The 26,422-nt window shown below is 37.5% G+C and overlaps 1 protein-coding gene across 1 annotated transcript in view; it reads right to left on the bottom strand.

Annotated features, from left to right (window-relative positions):
• KNDC1 (kinase non-catalytic C-lobe domain containing 1) overlaps positions 1–26,422 on the bottom strand; it is an 87,384-nt gene that overhangs the window by 26,821 nt on the left and 34,141 nt on the right. Inside the window, exons 5-14 of the mRNA XM_063306574.1 lie at positions 14,638–14,784; positions 13,663–13,780; positions 12,209–13,161; positions 7,304–7,418; positions 5,272–5,343; positions 5,120–5,181; positions 3,988–4,146; positions 3,622–3,699; positions 365–446; positions 28–190 (exon numbers count right to left, since the gene is read on the bottom strand). Of these exons, the coding sequence (XP_063162644.1) occupies positions 28–190; positions 365–446; positions 3,622–3,699; positions 3,988–4,146; positions 5,120–5,181; positions 5,272–5,343; positions 7,304–7,418; positions 12,209–13,161; positions 13,663–13,780; positions 14,638–14,784 (1,949 nt within the window). The remainder of the gene's footprint in view (positions 1–27; positions 191–364; positions 447–3,621; positions 3,700–3,987; positions 4,147–5,119; positions 5,182–5,271; positions 5,344–7,303; positions 7,419–12,208; positions 13,162–13,662; positions 13,781–14,637; positions 14,785–26,422) is intronic.

Raw genomic sequence — 26,422 nt, 5'->3', positions numbered from 1 at the left:
ACAACACACAATCACAATCACACTCACATTTTATGATTTACATTCTGATGCAGAATAATAGGCTTAAAGTGAGTTGCTGAAGAAGTGAAGGCATTTGGCAACATGATCCTTTCTTTGTTTAAAGGAGGCTGGCAAGGAACCGGTCCTTTTACTGCTATCAGTTTGCTTTTGTTGCTCATAGGCAAAAATCCTGAAAGTGAGAACACAATTAACAGCAAAAGTAGGCATGCTGCTTAAAGAATAGTGAACAACAGTTGCCCCCCCCCCCAAAAAAAGTCTCTAACATATTTGGGCATGTTACTTAGATTGTTCTTATTTTTTAAAAAAATCAGGAATAGCAAGGTATTTAAAGAGAAATACTCACCTAAGTTAGCATTTACTGAGCAACTTTCACTTTGAAAATTAGAAGGCCAGCTAACATTAAAAGAATCCTCTCCTCTGAAACTCTATCAGCAAAACAATGAAGAATGACAAAAGAAAGGTGAGAAGTACTGTCTTCAGTGTATGTGCACATAAACACAGACACACACAATACAAAGAGAAATGTTTCTTCTACCCTGCCTAAGGGCTTAAAGTTTTTATACTTCCAATTTCAAGAAAGTCAGAAGAATAAAAGCACAGAAGGAAATCCTTGAGCTAAATGCCAGTTCAGTATCTAGGCCAGTGTTTCTCAACCTTGGCAACTTTAAGATGTGTGGACTTCAACTCCCAGAATTCCCCAGCCTTGCTGGCTGGGGAATTCTGGGAGTTGAAGTCCACACATCTTAAAGTTGCCAAGGTTGAGAAACACTGGCCTAGGCTGTTTAGAATGGTTTTCCTATTGTGAATGATAGTTGAAGCTCCTCTGGACTGTTAATTATCTGGATTTTGCATAGGCTGCTTTTAACCTCTTTCGCCCCAAAGATCCCAACGCATAAAAAAATAAAGGAGGTATGGAACTTAGTTTTCCCCAGTGCAGAGTAAAAGAAAACAGGTTATAGGAACAAGAAATGGTAGGTCACTGGAATACTTATTTTCTGTTGCTAGGTCACTGGAATACTTATTTTCTGTTGCTAGGTCACTGGAATACTTATTTTCTGTTGAATCAACTAGCAGTCAAAATGGCCTTTGCAAAGGTCCAAGGTTACCATAAAACTATTGAAAGAAGGAACAGATCTTTATATCTCTATATCTATCTCTCTCTATATATAGAGAGAGCTATAGAGATATAGAGCTATAGATTTATATTCTACTCTACTCCAATTCTGCTGCCATAGCAACAGCAAAGAATGGGGGGGGGGAGGAAGGGACTTGTTCATCAAACCCCTCTCTCACACCACAATCTTGCCATTTTTTTTTTATTTTTTTTTACAAAGGATGCAATTTTGTCAGGAAAACTACAAGCCACTAGAGTCTTTTTCTTTGAACAAGACAGAGCCTTAAGGGCCTTTCTGATTGTAATGAATCATATTGTTTCATTACAATGTCATTCATTATGATTATTATGATCACTAATAACTTCAGAGTCACCTGAAGTTATTAGATTCCAAATATATGCTATCAGTATATTTGCTAATGATTAACGAGAGTCCCCCTTTTGGGGGGAGATGGGTAGTGATAGAAATGTGAATAATAAATAAATTTAATTAAGATATTGGAGTGCGTAGACTATGGAACTCATTTTTTTTCCACCCAACCTTCTCCACAAGGCTTTTGTTGTGGAGATAAAATCAAGGGACACCCCTCATATATTGCTCTGAGCTCTCTGAGAAAAGCCAGATTATAAAATGTTTATCATATACAGTATATCCCCCCCCACAAGATATATGTTCATTCATTCATTGGCCTAGTATAACACAAGAGTAGGAAAGATAAGGAAAGGCAGTATTTATTATGAGTGTGCAAATCAGTCAAGATCTAGTCTGTAACTTGATTTGAAGAGTCAATGTGATTTGAATGTGCAGTTTGATAACGTACAATTCAACAAGTTGAATCAAATCTATTCAAAGTTACAATTGAATAAAATGTGTGTATGCATGTGCAGAAGTCCACTGATTTTTCAAGTAAATTCAAATACCCCTGATTCAATTCAATGGTCAAATCACCTTCAAATCAAATATCTGATCTGAACCTTTACATAAGACTAATATCCATGCCAAACAAATAAGTGAACAGCTATAACAGTTTAAAACGAATGCAAAATATGGAATACATAGATTACACTACTTAATTTACACACTGTACATATAATTTATAACTAAGATGTTTATTGTGCTGAAACAATAAACCAAACAGAATATATTTTAACTTGTCTACAGTTCCTAACTGCGATAAATAGACCTAATGGCAAAAATGACTGTCCCAATTTTTTGGAATATCTTACTTTTTCCACATCTTATGTTTCTTATAACAGCTTGTTTGAATTATGGAAAACTAAAAAAATGTGCATTTCTTTAGGCCTTTTTGGTTGGCTCACATAAAAGAATTACCCAATTATGGTTTGGGATACTTGTATTTTATTGACCTCATTATCTTGTTTCATTGAATGTTGCCAACAGAATGTCTGACTTTATTACTTTTTGGTATGAAAAAAGAGAAATTAAGGAGTGGACTCAGGACTAAAAATCTTAACAGCTGGGAGCTCCAACTATTATATCAGAATATACAAAACTGACAGAAGATAAATACATTCATTGATTTAATAATTTATTCTCGAAGTAGTATTATTTTTAGAGAACTGTTGTCAGCAATGTGATTGTATCTTCACATCCAAGTGAGGGAAAATATATATCTAGGGATGGGATCCAGGCTAATGAGTGATCACAGTACCCTGGGAATATAAGGCTACTTGCTTGGTGTGCTGAGAATATGGACTGAATGAAAGAAAGAAAAAAAGAGAGAATTTGGAGACAGATATTAAGGAGGGTGGGTAAATTATTTTGGGGAAAAGATTCAGGTTCTTGAGCAATGTATTACTTTGAGTATCATATATTCTGCCACCAGAGTTGTGAATGGACAGTCTGTATGGCAGCTATGATGCTCTTTATGGCACTTTAGTGTAACTACAAATGTACCCAGTGGGGTATTGATCATGACTGAGATGACGGTGAGAACTATTAAGCAGTGGAACAGCTTGCCTCCCGGAGTTGTGGGGGCTCCATTGCTGGAGGTTTTCAAGAAAAGATCAGACAACCATTTGTCCAACCTGGTATGAGGATTCCTGCCTTGGGCAGGGGGTTGGACTAGAAGACCTTCAAGGTCCCTTTCAACCCTATGATTCTAAGATTCTGTACTCTGAAGTCCAGATATACATGGGGTATTTTAGAACACAAACATGTGGTGTTAATGTTTCTATAGTATTTGGACACTGTAATTCGGTATTATTGTTAAGATTGCATGGTGGAAGTCAGGATCATTTCTAAAATCATGGTCCATAGAAAGACTTTTTAAAATAAGTCTTGAAAACAGTTTAATTATTCTGTGATTTCTTATCTTGCACAAAAATGTTTAAAGCTGTGCTGCTTAACTGAAACAAGACTAAAAGAATATATGGAACAAAGATTATTTTAGTCTGAATAAAACATTACTGGAATAAAATATAGACATATAGACACATGCATATTCCACCAAAAATACTCATACCTGAAATGCCATTTTTGCTAAAACTTCTAGAACCATCTTGCTGCTGATACTTTGTTCAAGCAGATAACTACGACAAATCTAGAAACATGAAAGGTCATGTTGAATTATGGACACGAAGAAAGAGAGGTGCGCATTAAAAACTAGGCATTTTTAAAATAATTTAAAGTTAGGAAGAACTTTATTACAATTATATCCAAGTTGCTCAAAATTAGTATTCTTTCAAAATCCCATGAATGTGTTTTGAAGGCAGCCATGAGGACAACTATACGAAGTGGATGGATTACAAAAACCAGTAGAAATTCCTATTTGCTACTAAGCTGGTTTGTGGAAATAAAACTGAAAATTAAATTGCTGAATTTAATTCACCTTAATTGCATCTGCTAGAGAAGGGCGGTCTTCTGGCTTGCTTCTCGCCATATTCAGAAGAAATTTTTTCAGTTTCCCTGGCAACACCAATTTGTGATCAGGTGGAAAATTACATCTTGCTGCTCTCCACAAAATTGCAGCCATACAGTAAATACAGGCCTGTTGGAAATGGCACAGTGAAAAGGCAACCAAGTCACCTGGCAAATCCCACTTAATTTGCTCCCTGATCTTGAATGCACATGGTTAAAAGTCCAATATGGTCACAGACACAAAACTGGGATGCTTGTTAAAAGCATAACTGGCCAACAGATGAATTGCAAGCTTCAGAATAAGCAGGGAAGCTAGGGATATCTGAGGTTAAGACACAAGTAAGTCTAATAATGGGCTTTCCCTCAACACCAAGCCAAGCCACAAACACCTATTAGTGAGTAGATCTCCAAATGGATCATTCAGTGATTGTAATATGAAATAAACTGTGAAAAGGTACATTGCTGCTTTTCAGGACTTGACCCAAAGGAAACCCCTCCTTACATGAAGCTCAGCCTTATCAATACTTGATAAGCTTTCAAATACTGGAGGAACATATGCATCTTTGACATCCAGTAATTGATTCAGAGTCATATGAACAATCCTGTGTATATCAGGATTGGCAAATGTGGCAAAAATGGGGTAAGACTAAATCATGCGTCAGACTCACCAAGTAGACTAGACAATGAATCAACTCCACAGGAAAGATAAGGCTACTTTATTGTCCAACTATTCCTTTTTCTAAATGCATTTTTTTCTGGGTTAGAAAGGAACAAATACTATGTTGTTGCATGATGTTCCTATTGTGTCTGCTCCTTCTATGAGAAGATATAGCCAGCAAACCATGGTTAGTTACATGTGCTTGCAAAAGGAGCCAGCAGGCACAATCAGAGACACATGTATCAACATGCTACTTGTCCTCTACAGCTAGAACCTTCACTTTTTGAAAAGGATATTAAAAAGCATGCACTATTGCAGCATCCTGGAATATAAAGAAACTATATACACACAGTAGAGATTCACATAGGGTTTATCTTGTGAGCATAACCTTTTTTAAAGAGGGATTTTCATTAAATTATGATGCAAAGTTAATATATTTTAATACCTTTTCAGTAACAAAATCCTCTTCTGTGGCCTCAGGAGCCAAGAAAAACCTATCCGATGATCCTAAAAGTAAAATAAACTGCAATAAACAATTTTAATTTTTGCAACCAAATTAAATGAAGCTTAATAGTATTAACAGCAGCATGCATTTACCTCCATTTCCATGTGGAACAAAAGTAATACTTCCATCATGGTTGATTGCTACAGAATCTAAACACAAGTGAGCTGGAAAATAGACAACAACATTAGAACTATTTATAATATTAACAGGACTTATAACACCACTGGCATCTATTTTGATTATTTGATTATAAATCAGAATTCAATTTCAGAATTCAGTTTTCAATTTTGAAAGACCAAAGTAGAGTGTTGCCTGACCTTGGTCCATCACTTTCATTAGAGGCTTATGTAGCTGCTAAAAGATGGAGTGCCTTTATTAAATTTTGCTAGCTGTGGGATTCTGGGAGTTGAAATCCACACATCTTAAAGTGGCTAAGGTTGAGAAACACTGCCCTATATAATACCTAGAGGATTTTCTTGTAATCCTGAGTTTATGTGAAGAGATGAGATGGCCTAAGCCTCTTCTCAGCCCTTGGGATAAACCCAAGGCATTGGGAAATGTTGCTCTACCAGACTGGATGATGGTGCATTGTTGGACCTTCTGCTTGAATATACCATAATTGATTGTGCAGTGGCCAGCACATTGCTCAGGTCATCCAAAATCCCAAGGAATTTGAATATATAAAATATGGTGCCTTAGGCAATTCAATTCATTGTCAAGCTTATATTAGTTTGGTTTTTACAAAACAAACAAACATAAAAGGAGTTCCCTAAGGTGCAAAAGCTGCAAATAAGAACAATTTCTGTGGCAAAATTTATGAAGTGCTAAACAAGCATTAAGGACATTCATGCAAGCCCAGAATTCTGAAATAAGTAAAGAAAGACCTATTAACAATCTGTACTGATGATATAATTTTCATCTACCAGATGAGCAAACAGATGATCACCTAAGACACTATTACAGAGATAAGCATCCAAGCACCATCTTAAATGAGAGTTTATATGATGTACCCAGTCACAAAGTATTAAATAGCTGTGTTAAGAACTCCAAACCATGCCTTTACTTTATCATTCCTTTGTGGGATTTGATGGCATCTAGTCAATGGCCTCATAGTCATAATAAAAAAGAAATGTGATGAATTATTGGCTATATGAATTCATGTGCCATTACACACTTCACAGTTTAAGATTCTTGCTCAAGAAAGTCTTAAAGGCACATCGACCTACAAAAAAGAAGTGTGAAATATTCTAGCAACTGAAACTCCTGCAAGTTTCCCATCACATAGGTGGTAAATAATATTTGAATTAAAGGTAATATTAAACAAATTATAACTAATTCATGGCACAATCCATCTTTCTACTGTATGTTAACGATAAAGGGATCAACGTGGGTCTCTTATCCATTCAGAGCCTCTTTTTATTAGCTGGCTGGCTTCCTAACAGCCAGGAACCACGCTGAGACGAGGAATAGGTCTCTAGTGTTTATTACTGCTACATAAGACAGAAAATCCTAACAAACTGAAGAAGCATGGGAAAAACCCAGACAGATAAACCCCAAAAGTTAAGGCGGGTCTGATCTGTGTCTCTTTGAATGGCTGCTTAACTCCTCAGTACTACGCATGCGTTTTCCCCCCTGGATAGAGGCCCCCTCCTGCTCACCATCAGTACTCATGACACTGGCCAATTAAACAGAGCCAGTTTGGTCTAGTGGTTAAGGTGCTGGGCTAGAAACCAGGAGTCTGTGAGTTCTAGTCCCGCCTTAGGCATGAAAGCTGGCTGGGTGTCCTTGGGCCAGTCCCTCTCTCTCAGCCCAACTCGGTGCAATGTAGACTAGCCTCCTCATGGTGCACCCCAGGCAACATGACTTGTCATGGCTAAATAGTCTACACATCTGGCTGCTGGACCTCACAAGGATTTCCCAGCAAGAAAAAGCAGCATGAACACCAAACTGCTATGCCATATGATTAAAAAAAAAAAAAAAGCTGGCTGGCTAGAGTGTACAACAGGAAGCCAAAATGCATATCTCAAAAGTACCAATTCACTCCATCTTGACCACCAAAGGACAGAGCTCTCAAAAGGATGAAGCATGGTCTTAATGTTAAAAGCATGAAGCACATTACTTTACCTGGATAATCTGTATACGTTTCCAGAGTGAGCAGACATTCATGGCATAAAGCCCAGAGTTCATAATCTTTCAATGGTTTGCTGTACTGCATTAAGAGATGTTTCAGAAAAACACACTGAAAGCAAAATGTTAAGGAGAGTTGAGAAACAAAAAGTGTTTTTGAAGCCATGTTCATTGATAATGTGCATATTAATTTAAATTATGTGCCTGCTAATCTATGAACATAAGTTATTGCATTTGTGATAGAGGATCCCTCTTCTCAGAACACTAGCATTTTTCTGGATTTCTCCAAAAATGCATAATGCCTCATCACCGTCAATACAGTCAGATATTCAAAACAATCATTACTTTTATTTCTTCCAGCATACAGAGATATATGTTCCTCTTGAACATAATTAAAAATCATAGGTGCCATAAATATAAATACCCAAAGGTAATCCAATATATAATTGTGAAATTTCATATTCTTCTCCAACTAAAAAAATGTGACAAGGCCATCTAAAATGCACGGAGAAGTTACTTCGGGGGTTATTTTCTTTCACCTTGATTGACCAGTGAAATAGGACAGAATCCTATTAAAAACAATAATAAGAATATATCAGGGGTGTACTAATGATTGAGAGACCATTTGGTCTAGAAGGAGGGCGTTCTAGTGTTAGTCTTGCCTTAGGCATCTGGGTGACTTTCTCTCCACCCCAGGGAGAAGCAATGGCATACCATTTCCAAAATAGGCAAAGATCTAATTTTCACCAATTTGTACGCTGATGTGGCTTTCAGTCATTAAAAATATAAGCAACTGTAGGAAACATGAACTCTTCAAACACAGAAGCATTTTCAGATATCCTCAACTTAAATTGCAAAGTTTGTATTTGCAAAGAATTATAAAAACAAAGAATAAACTCTTCCTGTGGTTAACAAAATCTAATCTTCAAAACATGCCAGGTTTTCTTCAGCCGTACTTGTCATCCTGGGCTGGCAGTTCCAAAATCTGATTTTCCCTGTCTCTTGTATGTCTTACTTTAAAGGCTTTACCAGCATTTAGAGCTTTCGTGAGGAGCAAGTACAGGACATTGGAAAGATTAATATTGGGAGTGGATTTTTATTACCAAAATATAAGAAAAAACATAATATATGTTATACATTTTATCCAAAATATTTTTAAAAACCAGGGTCAGGCTCTGCAATAAACCAGAGGAAAAATAAAACTCCTTGTTGGACCATGCATTGATATAAGAACTGAGCAAGCACAGTGCGAAACAAGAGGACCCTGCAACCAAGAAGGACAAATGCTAGGAACAGCAACAACAACACAAGAAGAAAAGGAAGAAATGAATTGAGCAGGATTGTAGTTGATTGATATGAGAAGACTGAGACCACTCTTTCATAGGATTCCGGCTATGTTCTTTAAATCATGAGCAGCATTTTCTGCTGTGCAATGGTCCCCAAGTGTCCTTTCCTTTCCTGCTTGAGACAGCTAGCCTGAAACCTGGTTAGAGAGAGGAAGCCTCTGGGTTTACCTACCCAGGTCTTGGTGATACCTGCCAGGGATGCCCTCTCCACTACTATTAAGTTGTGGAGGAGCATGGTCTTATTACAGACAGGCCTGGGATTCAACAGAACTAATTGGAGTCCAAGGTCTCCAGCAATCTAGTATCCAGGATCCTGGGTGGAGGTTGGTGGGGAGAGGCAGAAGAAAGGATTAGAATTTACTACATTTCTTATCCTTCTTTCCCTATGACCCTCTCCCAGCCTCCCATCATATCTCTCTTCGCTTGTCACTATTACAATTCTCACCCCCATCTCCTAATGCCCATGCAGGACCTCTTCCAGCCTCCATTCCTCACACCCTCCCTATTGCTGATTCCAAAGAGTTTCTCTGCTATCATTCCTTCAGAATGGGGTCCAGGAGGCTCTCTAACTTTCCAACCCATCTCCAAGACCTCATCTCATTAGACTTCTCTCCACCTGCCCCTTCTCCAAGCCTCTCACTCATGGGGATGGGGCTGCTACTCCCCTCCAGTTTTTTAAAAAAGCTTATTCCCTTTGCTCCTTGTATAACAATGAATCTTCAGAAGTTTACTCCTAAACAGCATTCCAGTGAGTAGATTTATATTTTCAAGGTACTTTCTCTACAAGTACATCTAAAATGCAAGACACTTAGAGCCCGGCCCAATTTTAAGCACCAGGCAATCGAACAAAGAAGACTAAGATCCTGATTTGCCATCTTGAATTTACAGTTTATATTTTGTATTTTTACATTTACATTTATATATTATGTATATTTATATTGTCTTCTTTTAGTGACATGTTATTTTTATCATTTGTAAACCACCCAGAGTCATTGCATATCAGATGGGCAGTGGAGAAATACAATCAATCAACCAATCAATCAATGTAATTAAACAAGGTTCCGGGTTGTTTTTGATACTCGGGATTAAAGGATGTCAGTGAATTTAAAATCTTGTTTAAGCCAAGGATTGAAAACATGGCACTCATGGACACCATGGTGTATGTTTTCCTTCTATATGACCCAAGACTCCCCCAAATTAGAATATTGTTAAAATTAAAATGGGCAGCATCTGAGAAGACTTACAAGGTCTTGTCAGACTGGGAAGCTTCTACGATTTTGGCTTTTTTAATAAAGTTATTTTTATTCTGGCATCTGCATCACAGACTACCTGCATTGCCCTGGTGGACTCTCAGTGTCGGGAACCATTGTTCTACTGCTAAGGGTTTATCTTATGTATAAATATTAAGAGAAATCCTATTTGAATGTTTAATCCTCATATATAGTAGAAAAGAAAGCACAATTCTTAGTTTTTCTACTTAGGAAAATATGAGGATAGGCACAGTACAGTTTTCTTGATCTTTCTTCCAGGCTTTTCCACTCCAAAAACACAACTGTATCTCAATGATTTAAACACAAATCGTATCACCCGTACCAGTGAAAAATGAATTGCCTCCACAACCGTTCTACCTCATGTTCCAAAGCTGCAATATTTCAGGAAACATTCTTTTAAGCAGGTTTTGAGGGGCAGGAAAGTTGGAATTTTATTTTCTTAGGAAAAAGAAATACTTTCCTATTTCTGAGAGATAAAAGGCATTCTCTCCTGAAAACTGCATCCATCTCCTAATAAGTTTATCTAGAGACCTGGATAAGAGTTGCTGAAAATGATATATTGTCCACCACCCCCAATAAACACACTATTTAAATTGATTTTTACTTCTATGACGGTCTGAGGTTGAAATCATCAGAACAAATTAAGAGACGAGTGCACACAAAAGTTCTAGTTTTATAGTTCAAAAGCCATAGCAACTGCATGAAAAAGAGACAAGACACCAAGATTAAAATTAGGGTTAGAGAAAAAGACTTCTCAGTCACACCTGAATTGTTTTATTGATCAGTTGCAAAGAAAAAACCATTTTAAAAAGTCCAAAGACACAGTTAGGAAGCCAGCAGGCCGGCAGGTAGCTTTGGTAATATACATCTGAAGCAAAGCAAAGAGGATAACAGAAGCATGATGGTGACATTAAAGATGACCGATCAAGCATCAAGGAAACTTAGGTTATTTCCAAGACAAAAGAGAATACCAAGACTAAGAAGGCTGGAATCTGAGGAGCACATCAAGATTTGCACAATAGAGCTATCTCCAAATTGAATGCTACCTAATACAAGCAGAAAGCATTCAAACCCATTCCTGAACACTGAAAAGAACATACACACATCCATACATATATTCCTATGTAGAATGGCACTTCCCTCGTCACTGAGTCATGTCACCCACAAATTACTGAGGGTAACTTATAGTTTGTGGTAACTCTTGTGGTAACTTAAGCAAAAGTAACATTACTTGAAGCAAACCTATTGCCATCATTTTCATCTTTGTTGAGATGTTTCCCCATAAAGGTATATAATAATCCTCTATATAATTGAACAAATATTCTCTTTCAGGACAAAATAATGACCTGGTGAATCTCAACCTCCTTGGATACGCATCTATCAGAGAACTTCATTCAGAATCCAGGAATTAGTACTGTAAGACACACCTGTGCCTACAAACACCGGTCTTTGCCCCATCCTGATGTGCTCCACTGGTGTCTCCATGGATATGCACTGCTCTCCTTAAGACCTCAATTCTTCCTTATGAACTTGATAGAAGATATTTGAGAATGCTTTCAAAGCCATGCCACCATAAATCTTGGTTCTGCAGATTTTACTCCTGTATTATATAATGCACTTTAGCCTTCTTATCTTACTTTACTGCATGAATGGAACTTCTTATGTATATCCCTGGCATCTTATTTTAAAACTTCAGTGTGCATGGTAAACCGGGGAATACTGGTTTAGACCACAACAGCCACAGATATAAAATTGCTTCTAATTCCCAATCCGCCAGCTGCTGTCAGGAAACAATTCACCCACTGCTATTGGCACACTTTTCTGATACACTTTTCCCGGCATTTATTACATCAAGAAGCAATAAAAACATCCAACTGCTCAGAAAAGCATTCTACCTAAGGAGCCTGCCATGCCACATGTACCCACCTAAAGATAAAAGTGAATCAGAACATTGATTCTTATGAATCAGGCTGCAAAGTGGTTCAAAATAATTTTTGCATGCAGATAGTGATTTTTAATTTAGAATGATAAAGTACAAATTTACTTTATGATGATTTCAATTGTATTAAATTGAACCACATCAATGTTCAAACCCAAAGGTTTATTAACAATTTCCCGTTCAAACTTTCCTTTTCAAAGTGTTGGTAATAAAAAACTGCTCAACTAACTCACCCCAGCATGTATGTGCCAATAGAGTTTAAATGTAGTGCCATCTCCACAAAGAAATAAAGTCCTTTCTGTGCCACACTATTTAAAACATTTTTTAAATGGTTTGTTTCTACTACCTGCTCATTATTTCTTATTTCTGAGTCCCTGTCTTCATATTGTCTATCTTCACTCCAACCGTCCTTTCTCTCACTGTGTCTCTCTTCAGGTGAACTCGGCATGCTTGAGTTACAACCATTTTCCTTAAATGCCATGAATGTGGAAGACTTCTTGTTAACACGAAGCAAACAGTTCTGACTTGACTTTTGAGCAGCTTCATTACAGAATTCTCTTACACAATAGGGTTCTAATAGGTTACATCCAGGACTTGTCTCATCTGCTGCATCTGATACATTATTTTTGCCTGACGTTTCAGAAATGGCGTAACGATATGGAAAAAATTCCACCGCTTCTTTGTCACCACTGGATGTCATGTGGTTTGGATACATTGAAAATGCATTTGGGCTCAGACAAAGTTCTCCTAAATTATTATTTGGACCCAGAAGAGATGCTGCTTTTGACCCAGCTTGATCAAACTGACTTGATTTTCCTTCTAACATAGTATCCTCATTATTACTGGAATGTAACTGATACTGCTTCCTTGTCAGTGAAGTGTTATGCCCTATAAAAGATAAAAATGTTCTTGAGTCCGTCTCAATGTTAAATGGTACTTTTGGAAAAGTTCTAAGTTTCCTTAAACTGTGTTTCTCAAATGTATCTCTCTCCATTCCAGTTGCATATGGCTTAGCATCTAACTCCTTGTTGCATTTTATAACACTGTTCCTCTCTTGACTTTTTGTAACCCAGGTTGAAATACTTTGGCAGCAAAACCTTTCCTCCTTCTTGATTATCATTGTTTTTATATCACTGTTTCTGTCATTCAGAGCATTAATGCCAGAGGAGCTTTCATTTCTAGCAGACTTCAAGTCGTCTGGTGATGGTGTTCGATTTTTAGTCAAGTTATCATCTGTGCACTCTTGATACGGTGAAATGCTCTCATAGAATTTTCCTTCCCACATGTTATCAAAACTGTCTAGATACAAAGAGAGAAGCTTTTATTAAAAACACTTTTTCTCCTGTCTCTTCATCCCATCCTAAATTTGTTAGTGCCATGTGAGGTTGAAATTAATAAAGGGTGTTAGTATCAAGAACTGAATATGAAAGGATGTCAAATAAGGTTGGTTTCCCATGTATATTCTACATGCCAATAAGCTTCCTATCATCTCGCACAGTGGAAAAGACATCAGGGTGCTGGATAAGATTAGGCTACTTAGCTAATTGCCAGCCTGCTATCCACCTACACGCTTGCTTGAAAACCTCAACATGTCAACAGTGCCAAGCTGGAGGCTAGAAATCACACTCCATTATAAATAGGAAACACTATTTCAAAATAACTCTTTATTTTATCCTGTACAGAAAGAGCTAGATGTCACTTCAACTCATACTTCTTTGGATTTCAATTCTTGAGTTACAAACATTATTTTGATTTTATTATGCTAAGGTGCACGAAGCATCAAAAATACAAAAAGTGTACCTTGAAAGGTGCCATATGATTCAATTGAAAGCATCTTTCTTCCAGTAGCTGAAAGGCCCTGGCAAATATCACTTGAGGAAGAAAGCTTGAGTTTCTCTTCACATAATGATATGACAGCCTATAATGACAATTATATAGTAAGACATTATCAATTATCTAGCTATGTTTTCAATATGGTCCAACAGATTCATATTACCTTGGAAATGTCAGCATGTTGCATTTGCATATCTTACAGATATCATATCTCCTCATCTGTTGATTTATTATATATAATGTATAGAGATTAATATGAAGTATAACACTTGAAAATATTTTATGCTGTTCAAAATTTAGATAGTATAATATTAAAATATAGTATATGTTGTGAAAATACCTTATCTGCTTTTTTTGAAATTAAATTTTAGTTAAAATTCTGTCCCTCATTTTTTGATAGTGGACTTTAAATGAACAGAATGCTTTAAATTGGGTTTGTAATACATTACAGCAGTAAATCAAGTTTCAGGGGTAAACATGCAGTATCTTCTAGAAACTAAAACAGCAATTTCCAGGAAACAGAAATATAATTAGAAATTCAGTTCAAGTCAAAGCACTGCACTTTGTTCTCTAGAGATTTATACTTTGGACTGGAAAATGAAAAGTGAGTATTACTTGATCTCAGCTGTGCACACACGCCCACCAGTTTATGATGGTGATGAAAACAGTGAAGCCAGATTACTTCTGTGTCCTTCTTGCATCTGCACATTTTCATCCAACAGCTTTGTGCAAGGTTACTCAAGATTTGTTCTGGGGGAGGGCTGGATTGATGATTTTCTGGAAGGATGTTGTGATGTATTTGTGAGATTGATGAGATTTTGGGGCTTTATCTCCAAAGGATCCTAAATGAAGTGGATTATCTGGATCCCTTCCAGGCTGGATTCAGACCTGGGCATGGGACCAAGCTGCACTGATTGGTTCAGTTGACAAAATAACCTTTACCTCGATATCTGGCCTTTCTTTAGGATTTTCTTTCTGCATTTGTCCAAGCAAAGCATATAGGTCTTGGCTAAATTCCAGATCTGCTTCAGGTTCCATTGTATACTCTAGTGCTGCTTTTAAGGTAGCTCCTAAGGAATACAGATGGGCCTGCAAAAATTAAAAAACAAAAGCAAGGAACTTTACCAACTACCACATTTGCACTTAAATCCAACTTAGCTCCACTAAAACCAATGAGTTATAATTAACACACATCATTTTTGCACCCAACATAAAAGGACCTAAACTTACATGTCATCATACAGGTAGTCCTCACTTAAAGACCGCTCATTTAATGACGGTCCAAAGATACAACAGCCTCAGAAAAACTGATTGTACTTTGGGCACTTGGCAGCCGGCTTGCATTTATGACCAGTGGTGGCATCCTGTGGTCATACGATCATGATTTGCTACTTTTGCTACTTTCTGGCAAAAAACATCCATTGGGGAAGCTGGATTCGCTTGACCATCGTAAAAATGGTCATAAAATTGGGTCCAGTCATATGGTGACTCACTTAATGACTGATCTGCTTAACAACCAATCTTCCAATCCCTACTGTGGTCATTAAGTGAGGATACCTGTATAATGTTTGAAATATCTTTAAATGTATCCCTTTATCTTTAATAATGCTAAGGCTTCATTTTTTTTTTCCTTGATTAAATACTGCTAGGGCAAAACTCTGTATTTAGCTAATGTGGAGGCTCTGGAGTAAGAGCATATGGGGAAAACATTTACCCATTTCCCTGATTCCCCATTCTCTGCTACAAAATCCTTCATTCTCCAGGGTATATTTTTCCACAGACATTCACTAAAACAAGAACTGGAGGAAAAACAGTCCTAGGATAAAAATTGGTTACCGTAGGACTACTTAAACAAACCCCTTACAAATACAAAATAAGCAATGAACAACATTTTAACTAGTTCTACAATGTCTCAAATGAAACATCATTATATCAGGATTATTCAGTTCTGGGAAGGAACAAAGGTGGCAGAGTTAATTTAGTTAATTATACTGATTTATGCATTTACAGATGTATGCATCATACTAAGTTGCAACATGATTTGTTTGCTTTTGGTTTATCATGGTGGGTACACACGATCATCAGCAGGGGCCAAGGATGGAAAATAGCATCTGAAACAACTCTGACATCGTCACCATGAATGATTCTTCTAAATTCAGGTAAAGCCAGTGCCAGCAGTTTAGCAGCTTTCCACTAGGTGGAGCTGTCTTCAAGTCAGTTCAAACCATTCAGTGCAAGTTTAGCAGAACAGGCAACCTATGGTGTGCCAAATATTCCTCAAACAATATAGAATTACTGTATATACATTGAAAAAATATTTTTAAAGAAATATTTATTTAACTTCACTAAAACCAATAGTCAATATTTCTTAAAGCACAGGAAAGTAGATTTCTGACATTTGATCCTTGTTCTTAACTGGATCACAGTACTATATACACCTTGTTTGCTGCATGCATAATGTTCTTCCATCCCATAAATTTTATCCTTATAACATCCCTGACAAGACAGGAAATAAAAAAAATCTGGTATATTCATTAAATATATATTCATATATTTTAATAAAATACAGGGTAAGAAAGAAAAGTAAGAAAGGATCAAAGCAGAAATTTCCACATGGGAAAAGTATGACTTTTGCTTATAAATCAACTTAATGAAGACCTTAGACCCATACTGCCAGATTTCAGAAAAAGCACAGGAGAAGGGGAAAGGCACCGCTTAATGGACTTGCTATAAAGCAAACCTGAAGTTTGGTATCTTCTGCACAAAGAAATTTGGGTATTAAACGGCAAAACAGCACCTCTGAATTTTGTTGGACAATTCAAAGGCTGAAACTTCTAAGCCATAAAAGATGACCTTTGGGGCTCCCAGAGCTGTAGAGCTAGTCCACTGAACAGATAGTTCAGGAGCTGGACCTCTGTCTGTATATAACCACATACCTGTAATGAATGCCTATTCTAAAACACCATCAGACTCATGAGCAGGAATTCAAAGATATCTGATTTATTAAAAAACAGTATGCAGGATCACAGAGAAAGCTGAGGATGAAAAAACCGCGCCAAACGCAAACTAAAAACCCTCAGTGCAAATGAGATCCCTCCCCCCGTAGAATCTTCCCAGGCTCACGATCCCAGGTGCTCCTAACGGTTTCTGATGGTCCGCGGGAAAAGTCCTTGAGCAGAGCACATAACCCAAACACATTCCATTGAAATGAACACAGATACAGAGCTTGGTACAAAGTCTCACAGCAGCTCCCTCCCAAACAGAAACGCGCGTCAGCACCATGGCATGTGAAACGTTGCGATGTACAGTGCACATTGAAACAGTGAACAGGACAATACCCCTCTCTCTGCTTCCCTGACATATCCTTTCATGGACTTCCTAGATCACTGAAAAGAAAGGAAACTTGGTTTGTTCCCTGCAGATAAAGTAGCAGTGACAAAACCAAGATCAATTATCAGAACTTATCTGCAAATAATTTTGGAGGGCAACCAAAAAACGAGAAAGAGGGCTGGCAGGCTCACCTTCATTGGATATGCTCTAGCAAAGGCTGGATAATCATCTGCTACAGATGCTCTAATTTAAATTAAATAAATATAGATCCCTGCACTGAACAGGGGGGTAGGTAAAGGTAAAGGTTTCCCTTGACGTAAAGTCCAGTCGTGTCCGACTCTAGGGGGCGGTGCTCATCTCCGTTTCAAAGCCTTGGAGTCGGCGTTGTCATAGACACTTCCGGGTCATGTGGCCAGTATGACTCACGGAACGCCGTTACCTTCCCGCCGAAGCGGTACCAATTAATCTACTCACATTTGCATGTTTTCGAACTGCTTGGTGTGCAGAAGCTGGGACGAGCAACGGGAGCTCACCCCGCCGCGCGGTTTCGAACCGCCGACCTTCCGATCGACAGCTCAGCGGTTTAACCCGCAGCGCCACCGCGTCCCTTGAACAGGGGGGTAGATAGGCTTAAATGAACCCTCCTGATTCTATGTGAGTTATAGACAAAATGCATGTTAGTGCAATGAATATGAATCATCATACCACTTTATTTTTTAAAAAAAATCACTGACTGATGTAAAAACTGAGCTGAACAGACTTCTGTCTTAATATGTGCAAAACTAACACAGTGAATTCTCTACCAAGGGTTTAGTTATCCACAGTATTCTATGAACTAACATGCTGATCAAATCATACATATTTTGCAATAGAGATAAAATTGGACATGGGAAAAATTAAGAGGGGCCGAGAGACATAGTATGCAAAAAAACTTCAGTTATGGTGATACATTAAAATTTGGGACCCGAAACAATACTGAAGATATATTGTACAATATATGCAATATATTGTGAGTCAAAACACCTATACTTAGAAATACAGCATACCTTTTTGTTACTTTGCTTACTTAGAAATACAGCATACCTTTTTGTTTGCTTTTGAAAACTAACTTTTCTGAGAGCAAATCTTGGCTAAAAGTAAGTTATAAATATGTTAAATGCAATCAAGCAATAATTATGCTAATATATTTGGCTATTTAGCAGATAAAGTAAGCAAGTTGAGCACAACACAGAGTTTTATATGTTCTTTGAACTGATGAGTTTCTGAGAATGATTACTATTGGGGCCTATAATCTTTTGGCTCCAAGGGGCTCCAAGTCGTGAACTGTTTAAAAAGCAATCAGATATACAGTCAACAAAAACAGTCTGGATCCTTCAGATATCATTCAGTCTTCCAAGGGAAGGACAGCCAGTTTGGTGTAGCGGTTAAGGCATCAGGCTAGAAATTGGGAGACCATGAGTCCCACCTTAGGCACAAAGCCAACTGGATGACCTTGGGCCAGTCCCTCTTTCTCTGCCCTACGAAGAAGGTAATGGCAAACCACTTTTGAAATCTTGCCAACAAAACTGCAGGGACTTGCCCAGGCAGTTGCCAGAAGTCAGCACTTACTCAAAAGTGTGCACACACATACTCTTCCAAAGGCATAAGCAGAAGTTTCATGAAAGTAGATTTCTAAGTGATAATTGATCCTTGTTCTTAACTGGATCATGGTACTGTATACACCCTGTTTGATGCATGCATAATGTTCTTCCATCCCATAAATTTTATCTTTGTAACATCCCTGACAAGAACATGAAATAAAAAAATATCTGGTATATTTACAATAATACGTTATTGTTTCAACCTAGTTTTTGAACACAGGAAAGATTCCAAATGCAGAACAAGCCAATTCCAGATGGATATGGCTACTTGACAGAAATTTGCCAGCAATCATGGAAAACCAAAGTGGGATCAGATTTAATGTCTATCAAGAAAACATGAAACAAGCAGGTAACTTTTACCTGAAACAGAAGTGTTGAACATATGTGAGACAAACCAAGAAAGAAATGCATAGGACATTTTAGAATCACAAATAGGAAATTAGTAAAGTCTTTTATCTTATTGCCATTGCTCCTCTTTAATTCAACTCCTCTTTGTTTTACCTTCAAGTGGAATTTAAAATCATCAGACTCTTTCAACTCAAGAATGGAATGAGGTCCCTTGCCGCTTTTTAGACAATAAAGAGCCGCTCCAAATCCATATGGCAGAAATGCCACCAAACACAAGGGGAGCATTATCTCTGTAAGATTCTATATATATTGTTTTACTAACATAAAAAGAATTGTTTTTTTCTCTTCAGCTTTAATAAAACAGTCTATTTATCACATTACATTCCATAAAACATACCTCAGCAAAGACCAAAGACAAGGATGTCTTTTAAAAGAGAATGACGAATTACTTATTCTGATTAAATGTCCATTTCAAACTTATTCAGTGAAACAAAACAATGCATTTTATTTCATGTAGCTATAGCAATGAAAATTTTAGGCAGGACCAGGAAAAATACACAATCCACAGCAGAGGACTAAAGGAACACAGAAGGAGAGTGTATTAGTTTAAAGGCACTGCCTTTATTGGATCAAGAAAAGAATTTAAACACACAGTCATAGTTTATAATCTCCTTTCCTTAAGTCAAAAGAAAATACATTCAAAGCTAAGGTTAGATGGATCTAAGCAGTATCATTTACAGAAATCTGGCCATAAGCAGTGAAACGAAAAGTTTCAGCTGTATACACAGATAGAGAGTTAGGCAGAGATAAACTTAAGGAAAAAATAGAGAAAGCAAAGTAGTTTTTAATAAGATTTTGCAGACACTAGAGTACTGCCTCAGTGCTGTTTAGAATAGTGTAACTATATATGACTTAAGGTTGCCGAAGGGGGAAAAAAAAAGAAATGCTTGTTGTTCCTATAGTCAATTAAATGAGCCACATTTAAAAAGCCTGTATGTTACAATGGCTTAGATGCAGGATTTTTAACACTGAGCATTCACATACTGTGAACAAGGGAATGCATACTTGCAATCCGCAGTCTCAGTTTGAATGGCAGCTTTGTGATATGGACAAATGCCCATTTGAAGCTGAGCTGACACCAGCAATACCGGTTAGCCCCAGCAGAAGCCTATTGTTGTGCCAGCAAATAAAATGATCTCTTAAAGAATTCTCAAGTGGGAATTTATGTAGGAAACCTTATTTGAAATTCACTATCATCTCTTTCCAGCGTTAGTGCGATTTAGGGAGAAAAAAGTAACATGGAATTCCCACTGGGAAAATGAAAGCCTGTAAAGATGGAAGTTTTAAAGACTAAGCATCTCAGAAAAATGCTCAATACAGTATTAGCTTTATATTATGTCTATATATAGTTTTTCCCAATAGTGCATTGCAAAATTTATGTTTTAGTTGCAAATTCGAGGCAGAAACTACATCAGAAAACATTTTAACTTACAGTACAGTCTAAGTCATCCAGACCCTTTTGTAAGATGTAGGATATTTGCTGAAAAAAGTCAGTTTTGTTGGATTGTGTGATTAAATAGAACTACATTCTTTTTCAGAGAATTTTTACTCCATAAAAATGATAATTTGTTCTGGATGTTGATACTTTCTAAGTTATAGAAAACAAGTTATAGCTTGGTCCACAATGCTCTCCTCTAATCTGGACTTCTGGTGGGGACATGGCAGACTGAACAGCTGTGCCCATGGGCTCAGCAGGCCGAACTGACAACGTGGCAGTTTTTTCGGGCTCAGGCAGGTTTTTCCTGAAGCCCAGGAGTGTTTTTCTGGAAAAAGGAAAACACCTGGAATCACCCCATCTGTCCTCCAGACAGCTGCTTGCAGCCAGAAAATCACAAACAGCGTTCACGGTCAACTGGTAAGAGCTAGCCGGGAGGCTGGGACGTCACCATTTCCAAGCTGCGCTGTAGCCTTAAAGGGACAATAAGATCGGCCACCCCATTTCTAAATCAGCCAATTTATTTTTCTTTTAAGTACATGTACCTTAAGAGAGGCTTTCTACAGCAAGGAGAAGCAAGTTCTCTTGGTGCTTATCATTATTTTTGGGATCAATTTTTTAAAAAAAAATCTTTTAAAATTTTGAACTTTGTTTTCCATCCAAATATTAAGGAGGATTGAGAGTAAATAATTGTCTCCCTGTTATTATTGTTGTACTAAATTTGAAGATGTTAGCATTTTCCTACATGTTGAATCGACTGTTTTGAATTTTCAGTTTTCTGTTTCTACTTTCCCTGGGGAGCGATCTACATATCTCATTTTCACTTCTGTAAATACATTTCAAAATTCTTTCACTTCTTTAACTTTTGCTGGTTAATCTCTGAGGGGGCACCATAATCTACTGCCTGAGACTTGGAGGATTTTAAACAGACTTCTCTGACTTCCAACAAGATTTTAAACAGATTTTTTTCTGATTCCTACCAAGTTTTTATACAAGGCGTTCAGGACATTGTGGAAAATATGAGGTCTAAAATGTGTCATCTGGTTGGGGATCTCTAAGAGTGAGATCGGGACTTCTGTTGAAATGCTGGATGAAGATTGGATAGCTGAGTTGAAGAAATTAAAGGGAGGGTTGAGTTGCAAACCATAAGTGAAATTGATCTTCTCATGGAATGCCATGGAAAAGAAAGGGTTATTATGTATGGGAGGTCTCCTGAAGAGAAGTCAATGTTTTTGAGGGGGGCAGTTGGGCTGTTCGATTTTTTAAAGAAAAAACTCTGTGCACATTGTGGGGCTATGTAAATGCTCTGGTTTATTCTGAAGTGGGATAAGGGTTTAAGAATATTAATCTGGATTGCTTTTAGGGTTCGGCCAATTTCATTTATCTTTAACAATCTGGATTAAGATTATTAAGGTATAATTAAAAAAATAATAAATGTCCAGTTTTGAGTTAAATATGATTATTAAAATTGTTGTATTGTCAAATACAATGGCAGACAATTTATATGTTTTTTAGTTTTATCTTTATTATAGTAGACAGGAATGTATAGAATACTAGTAGGAAGGAAATAATTAAATAAATGTTATCTTTCAGGGGGAGTTGATTAGGAGGTTTATATATATATTTTCTTTTTATTTAAGGGGAGGCAGCAACTCTATTTAGTGATTTTGATAATGTGCCAATGGAATGATTTATAGAAATGTGATTTTGGTTTAATATAGTGTAAGGGATTGATTATGGAAAATTGTTTTATATCCTTTCTGTTAAAAGTTAGAAGTCACCTCTTTTTGTAATTTTGAAACATTTTCTCTTGTGTTTCTACACTTTTTTAGTTTTTTCTCTTTTTTCTTTGTAGTTTTTTGTTTTTCTGTAGCTTTTATCTTTGCTTTAAACTTAATAAAATTCTTATTAAAAATACCCTCCTCTAATCTGTGGTCCCATTATTAACTGAATACTTAAAGCAGAACATTTCTTGGGCATGCTCTACCATCTTTCTCATGCCTTGAAATGTGCAGAGCTTAGTTCTAAGACTAAAGATGCCATTCAGAAGAAATGTATCAACTAGGAAAATATGCCTGTTGCTCTTCCCTTATCACAAAGAAATCATAAACTCTAGCCAATCTGAGGAAAAGATTTCAACCCATGGACAGTAATGTTCTTACAGTGTAATGGAATTATGAAAACAGACATTCTGGACAGCAGAGAATGTGATGGAATGTAGGTAGAATGGAATGGTTAGATAAATGTGGGGAATATCATTTAAAAAGTACAGTGAGAAGAGACAAGGAATTAGAAGGATTGAACAGAGAAGGCAAAGATAAAAGACAGGTAGCTAGGATATTTGCTGAAAAAGTCAGTTTTGTTGGATTGTGAGATTAAATAGAACTACATTCTTTTTCAGAGAATACCCACTCCATAAAATGACCATTTGTTCTGGATGTTATGTTCTATAAATAAATACACATTTACAGATTTTGCTGTCTACATTTCTATTTGTGTAAAATTTAAGAACTCACATCATCCCATTTGATGACTGAATTATATTGCCAAGTCTATAAAAATAAAGATCTAATGTTTTCTATAACTTAGAAAGTAGCAACAGGAGACCATTGGGAAGAGTCTCAGAATCTGGATCAGTGGAATGCTTTGGTCAGTCAGTTCTAGGAGCCAAAGCCTTGTAGAGGACCCCTGGATTAATCTTTAGCCCAAGGACCACTCAGTGAAATATGGCCTGAAAGGTTTCAGCAGAATGAATGGGCAGGGGAACACAGCACAGAGAGATTTATTTATTTGGTCATCACTATTATCAGATGTTTCTAAATAACCAATCTACCAGAAAAGGTGATAAAAGTGAGCTTGCATCAAGAACATATGATGAAAGTTATACATTATTTAGTAAGTGGCATATTTATTTATTTTTTTCACAACTCATTATTCATTTTATTTATGGAGGAGTCACAAATTCATTTATCATGTTAGGGGGGCATGGTATTGTAAAGTTTGAGGATCTCTAATGTATGAGATTGTGCAGAAGTGGCCATCAAGAGATTAGGAATATGGTACCATGTTCTATTACACTGTTATATCTAACTCAGGAGAAGCTGTGCTGGTCCTAGGTCAATGCTTGGATGCAATGGTGAGCAAGATGGAAACCAATAAGCTGATACTGAATCTACATAAAATCCTGTGGATGGGTTGCTCCCAGATGCAGGAACTGGTACATCACTTAGATATATTCACAGACTATGAGGGTCATTAAAAGCCGAATTGGTAAGGTCCTTCATTTGATAAAAACAATTATGTCTCCTCCTGGATAGGGGATGGCTTAAGCAATGGATACATGCCCTGATAACCTCAATTTTTAATTGCTGTAATGTATTCTGTGTGGGACTGTCAATATGATGGAAAGCTAAGCTAATGCAACATTGAGCAAGTTGCTACCACTGCAATGTAACATTATTTTAAGAACTTTACTGGCTACCAATCTGCCACCAGGTCACTTATAAGGTTGTAGTATCAACATATTTAAGGTTAAATATGCTCAATCTGACCAATGCACTCATCCTCAGAAGCTGATTATGCCTGTGGCTATTTCATCTGACACCATGCAGAAAAACACATTATCATATGTAGCTCTATTTTTTTGGAATCCTGATTGGTCAAAAATAAAGCAAATTATTCAGAGCAAGCTGATTTTTTTTAAAAAAAAATCACCTTGACGTTTGCGATCTCATAATAGTATTCTTGTGCCACCTGTGACCATTTTTACAATTAAAATATATTTTATAGTATATTAAATTTATTTTAAAATGCTATATACTGGGTAGAATTTTTAAGAAATAAGTATTGATGATCTTTAGCTCACCCTTGTACTCAGTTGAGTTCTCAAGTAAGCTAACAATTTAAAAAAAAGAATACAAAAAGTTTAAAAGTAAACTAAAATTAATACTGAACTAAATTAACAATTAAAAGTAATTTGAAACATTACTGAAGAGATATGAGGAAGCCACATTGCTTTGATTTTGCTTGACCTTTTATCAAAATGAAGTACCCCACTGAACACCTGTGCAGTCCTGCCAGCCAAGATTTCAGAAACAGTTACTAATTATTGGAAATAAATCAGTGCATATGGTATAATATCTAACTAACAGTCTCCTTCAAGTTTACCTTAATTCCTGATAATGTTAAAGGCTTGCTTGTGTATTTTTGTTGGCAGCTGTATGGAAGTAGTTTAGTCTAGTGGTTAAGGCAACGGACTAGACACCAGGAGACTGTGAGTTCTAGTCCCGCCTTAGGCATAATAGCCAGCTGGGTGACCTTGGGCCAGTCACTCTCTCTCTCAGCCCAACTCACCTCACAGGATTGTTGTTGTGGGGAAAACAGGAGGAGGATGTTCTCCGCCTTGAGTTATTTATAAAAATAATAAAGGCAGGATAGTAAATAAATAAATAAATAAACGTACATTCTTCCAGGATGTTTTTTTAGACATCCCAGTCTAAGCCACAGTCCTGGAACTCCTTAGTGATCTCTCTTCTACATATTAACCGGGTCTGCCCCTGCTTAGCTTCCAAGCCTAAGCAAGGTAGGCCAAATGCGACACCTGCTGAGATTTCACATTATAGCAAGACCCAACCTGAGAGAGAATTCAACCTAACGTTCTCACATATAGGGAGTCTTTGGTGCTCTCTGAGATTGGTTGTTTGATTGCTGATGTTTCATTACCTAGGTGTCCTGATTACCAGGAAACACACTGAGGCGAGGACTTGGTCTCTAATATTTATTAGTAGTACTTAACAAGAATCCTAACAAACTGAGAAAGCGTGGGAAAACCCAGCCATATAAACCCCAAAGGTTAAGGCGGTCCCGATCTGTGTCTCTTTGAATGGCTGAACAGTTCCTCAGTGCTACGCATGCGCTTGACAGTCTGGGTGAGAGCCCCCTGCTCGCCATCCTTACTCATGACACTAGGTAGTGTCATGTTCACCGTTCCAATGTTCCTGGTACATCGTAACGTTTCGCATGTCATTTACCTGATACGTGTTTGATCTGGGAAGGGAGGAGGATTCCATCTCGGGGAGTTGTTATCTGTTGGCTGTTGGTTTGGAATGTGTTTGGGTTATCTCATGTGTTCAAGGTCACTTTCCCAGGATCAGCAGAAAACGGTTAACAGCACCTGGGGGGGGGGGGGAGTTTGCTACGGCCGGGCGAGGGGAGGGATTACGTTTTGAGCTGAGGGTTTTTAGTTTGTATTTGGCGCGCTTTTATTCATTCTCAGCTTTCTCTGTATTTGCATACTATTCTCACAATAAATCAGATATCATTAAGTACCTGCTTGTGAGTCTGACTCTGTTAGGATAGGCAATCATTACATAAAGCTGAGAATCTAAAAAAAATTTCTGTTAGCCCCTTTCCAGATTTATTTGTGAGGGGACGTGCTAGCGATGAGCAAACCAAATCCACAAGCTATGGAAAGTGAGGAGTCGAGCGAGGGGGAACCCGATTCTACGGTGGTAAGAACGGAAAAAGTTCCCCCTAGAGAGACTTCAGAAGTTCGGGAGGGGTCAAGCTTCAGCATCAGGGATGAGGAGATTGGAGGCAAGAGAGCCCCTGAAGCAACCGGCGAGTCGCCAGGCGAGTTGATCACCTGGGATGAGACACAGGGAGCCCTACCCGGGACGTCAAGAACGTCTTGGAAGCAGCGGTACCCATTGTCCCCAACTGTGGTGAGGCAAGAGAAAAAGGAGGGATCCCAAACCCCTGAACATATAAAACTGCTGGAGGCTAAATTGGAGTCCTTAGAATTTATGTTCCGGAAAATGTCCATGGACTGGGGTCCCCGAGAGGAGGAGAGAGGAGTCCAGCCATAGGTACTCGACTCCTTCCTCGCCCCCACCTTCCCCAGAGGAAAGGAGTA

This window comes from Candoia aspera, chromosome 6 (assembly GCF_035149785.1).
Source record: "Candoia aspera isolate rCanAsp1 chromosome 6, rCanAsp1.hap2, whole genome shotgun sequence".
NCBI classification, from domain to species: domain Eukaryota; kingdom Metazoa; phylum Chordata; class Lepidosauria; order Squamata; family Boidae; genus Candoia; species Candoia aspera.
This window is presented reverse-complemented; position numbering and strand designations above follow the sequence as displayed.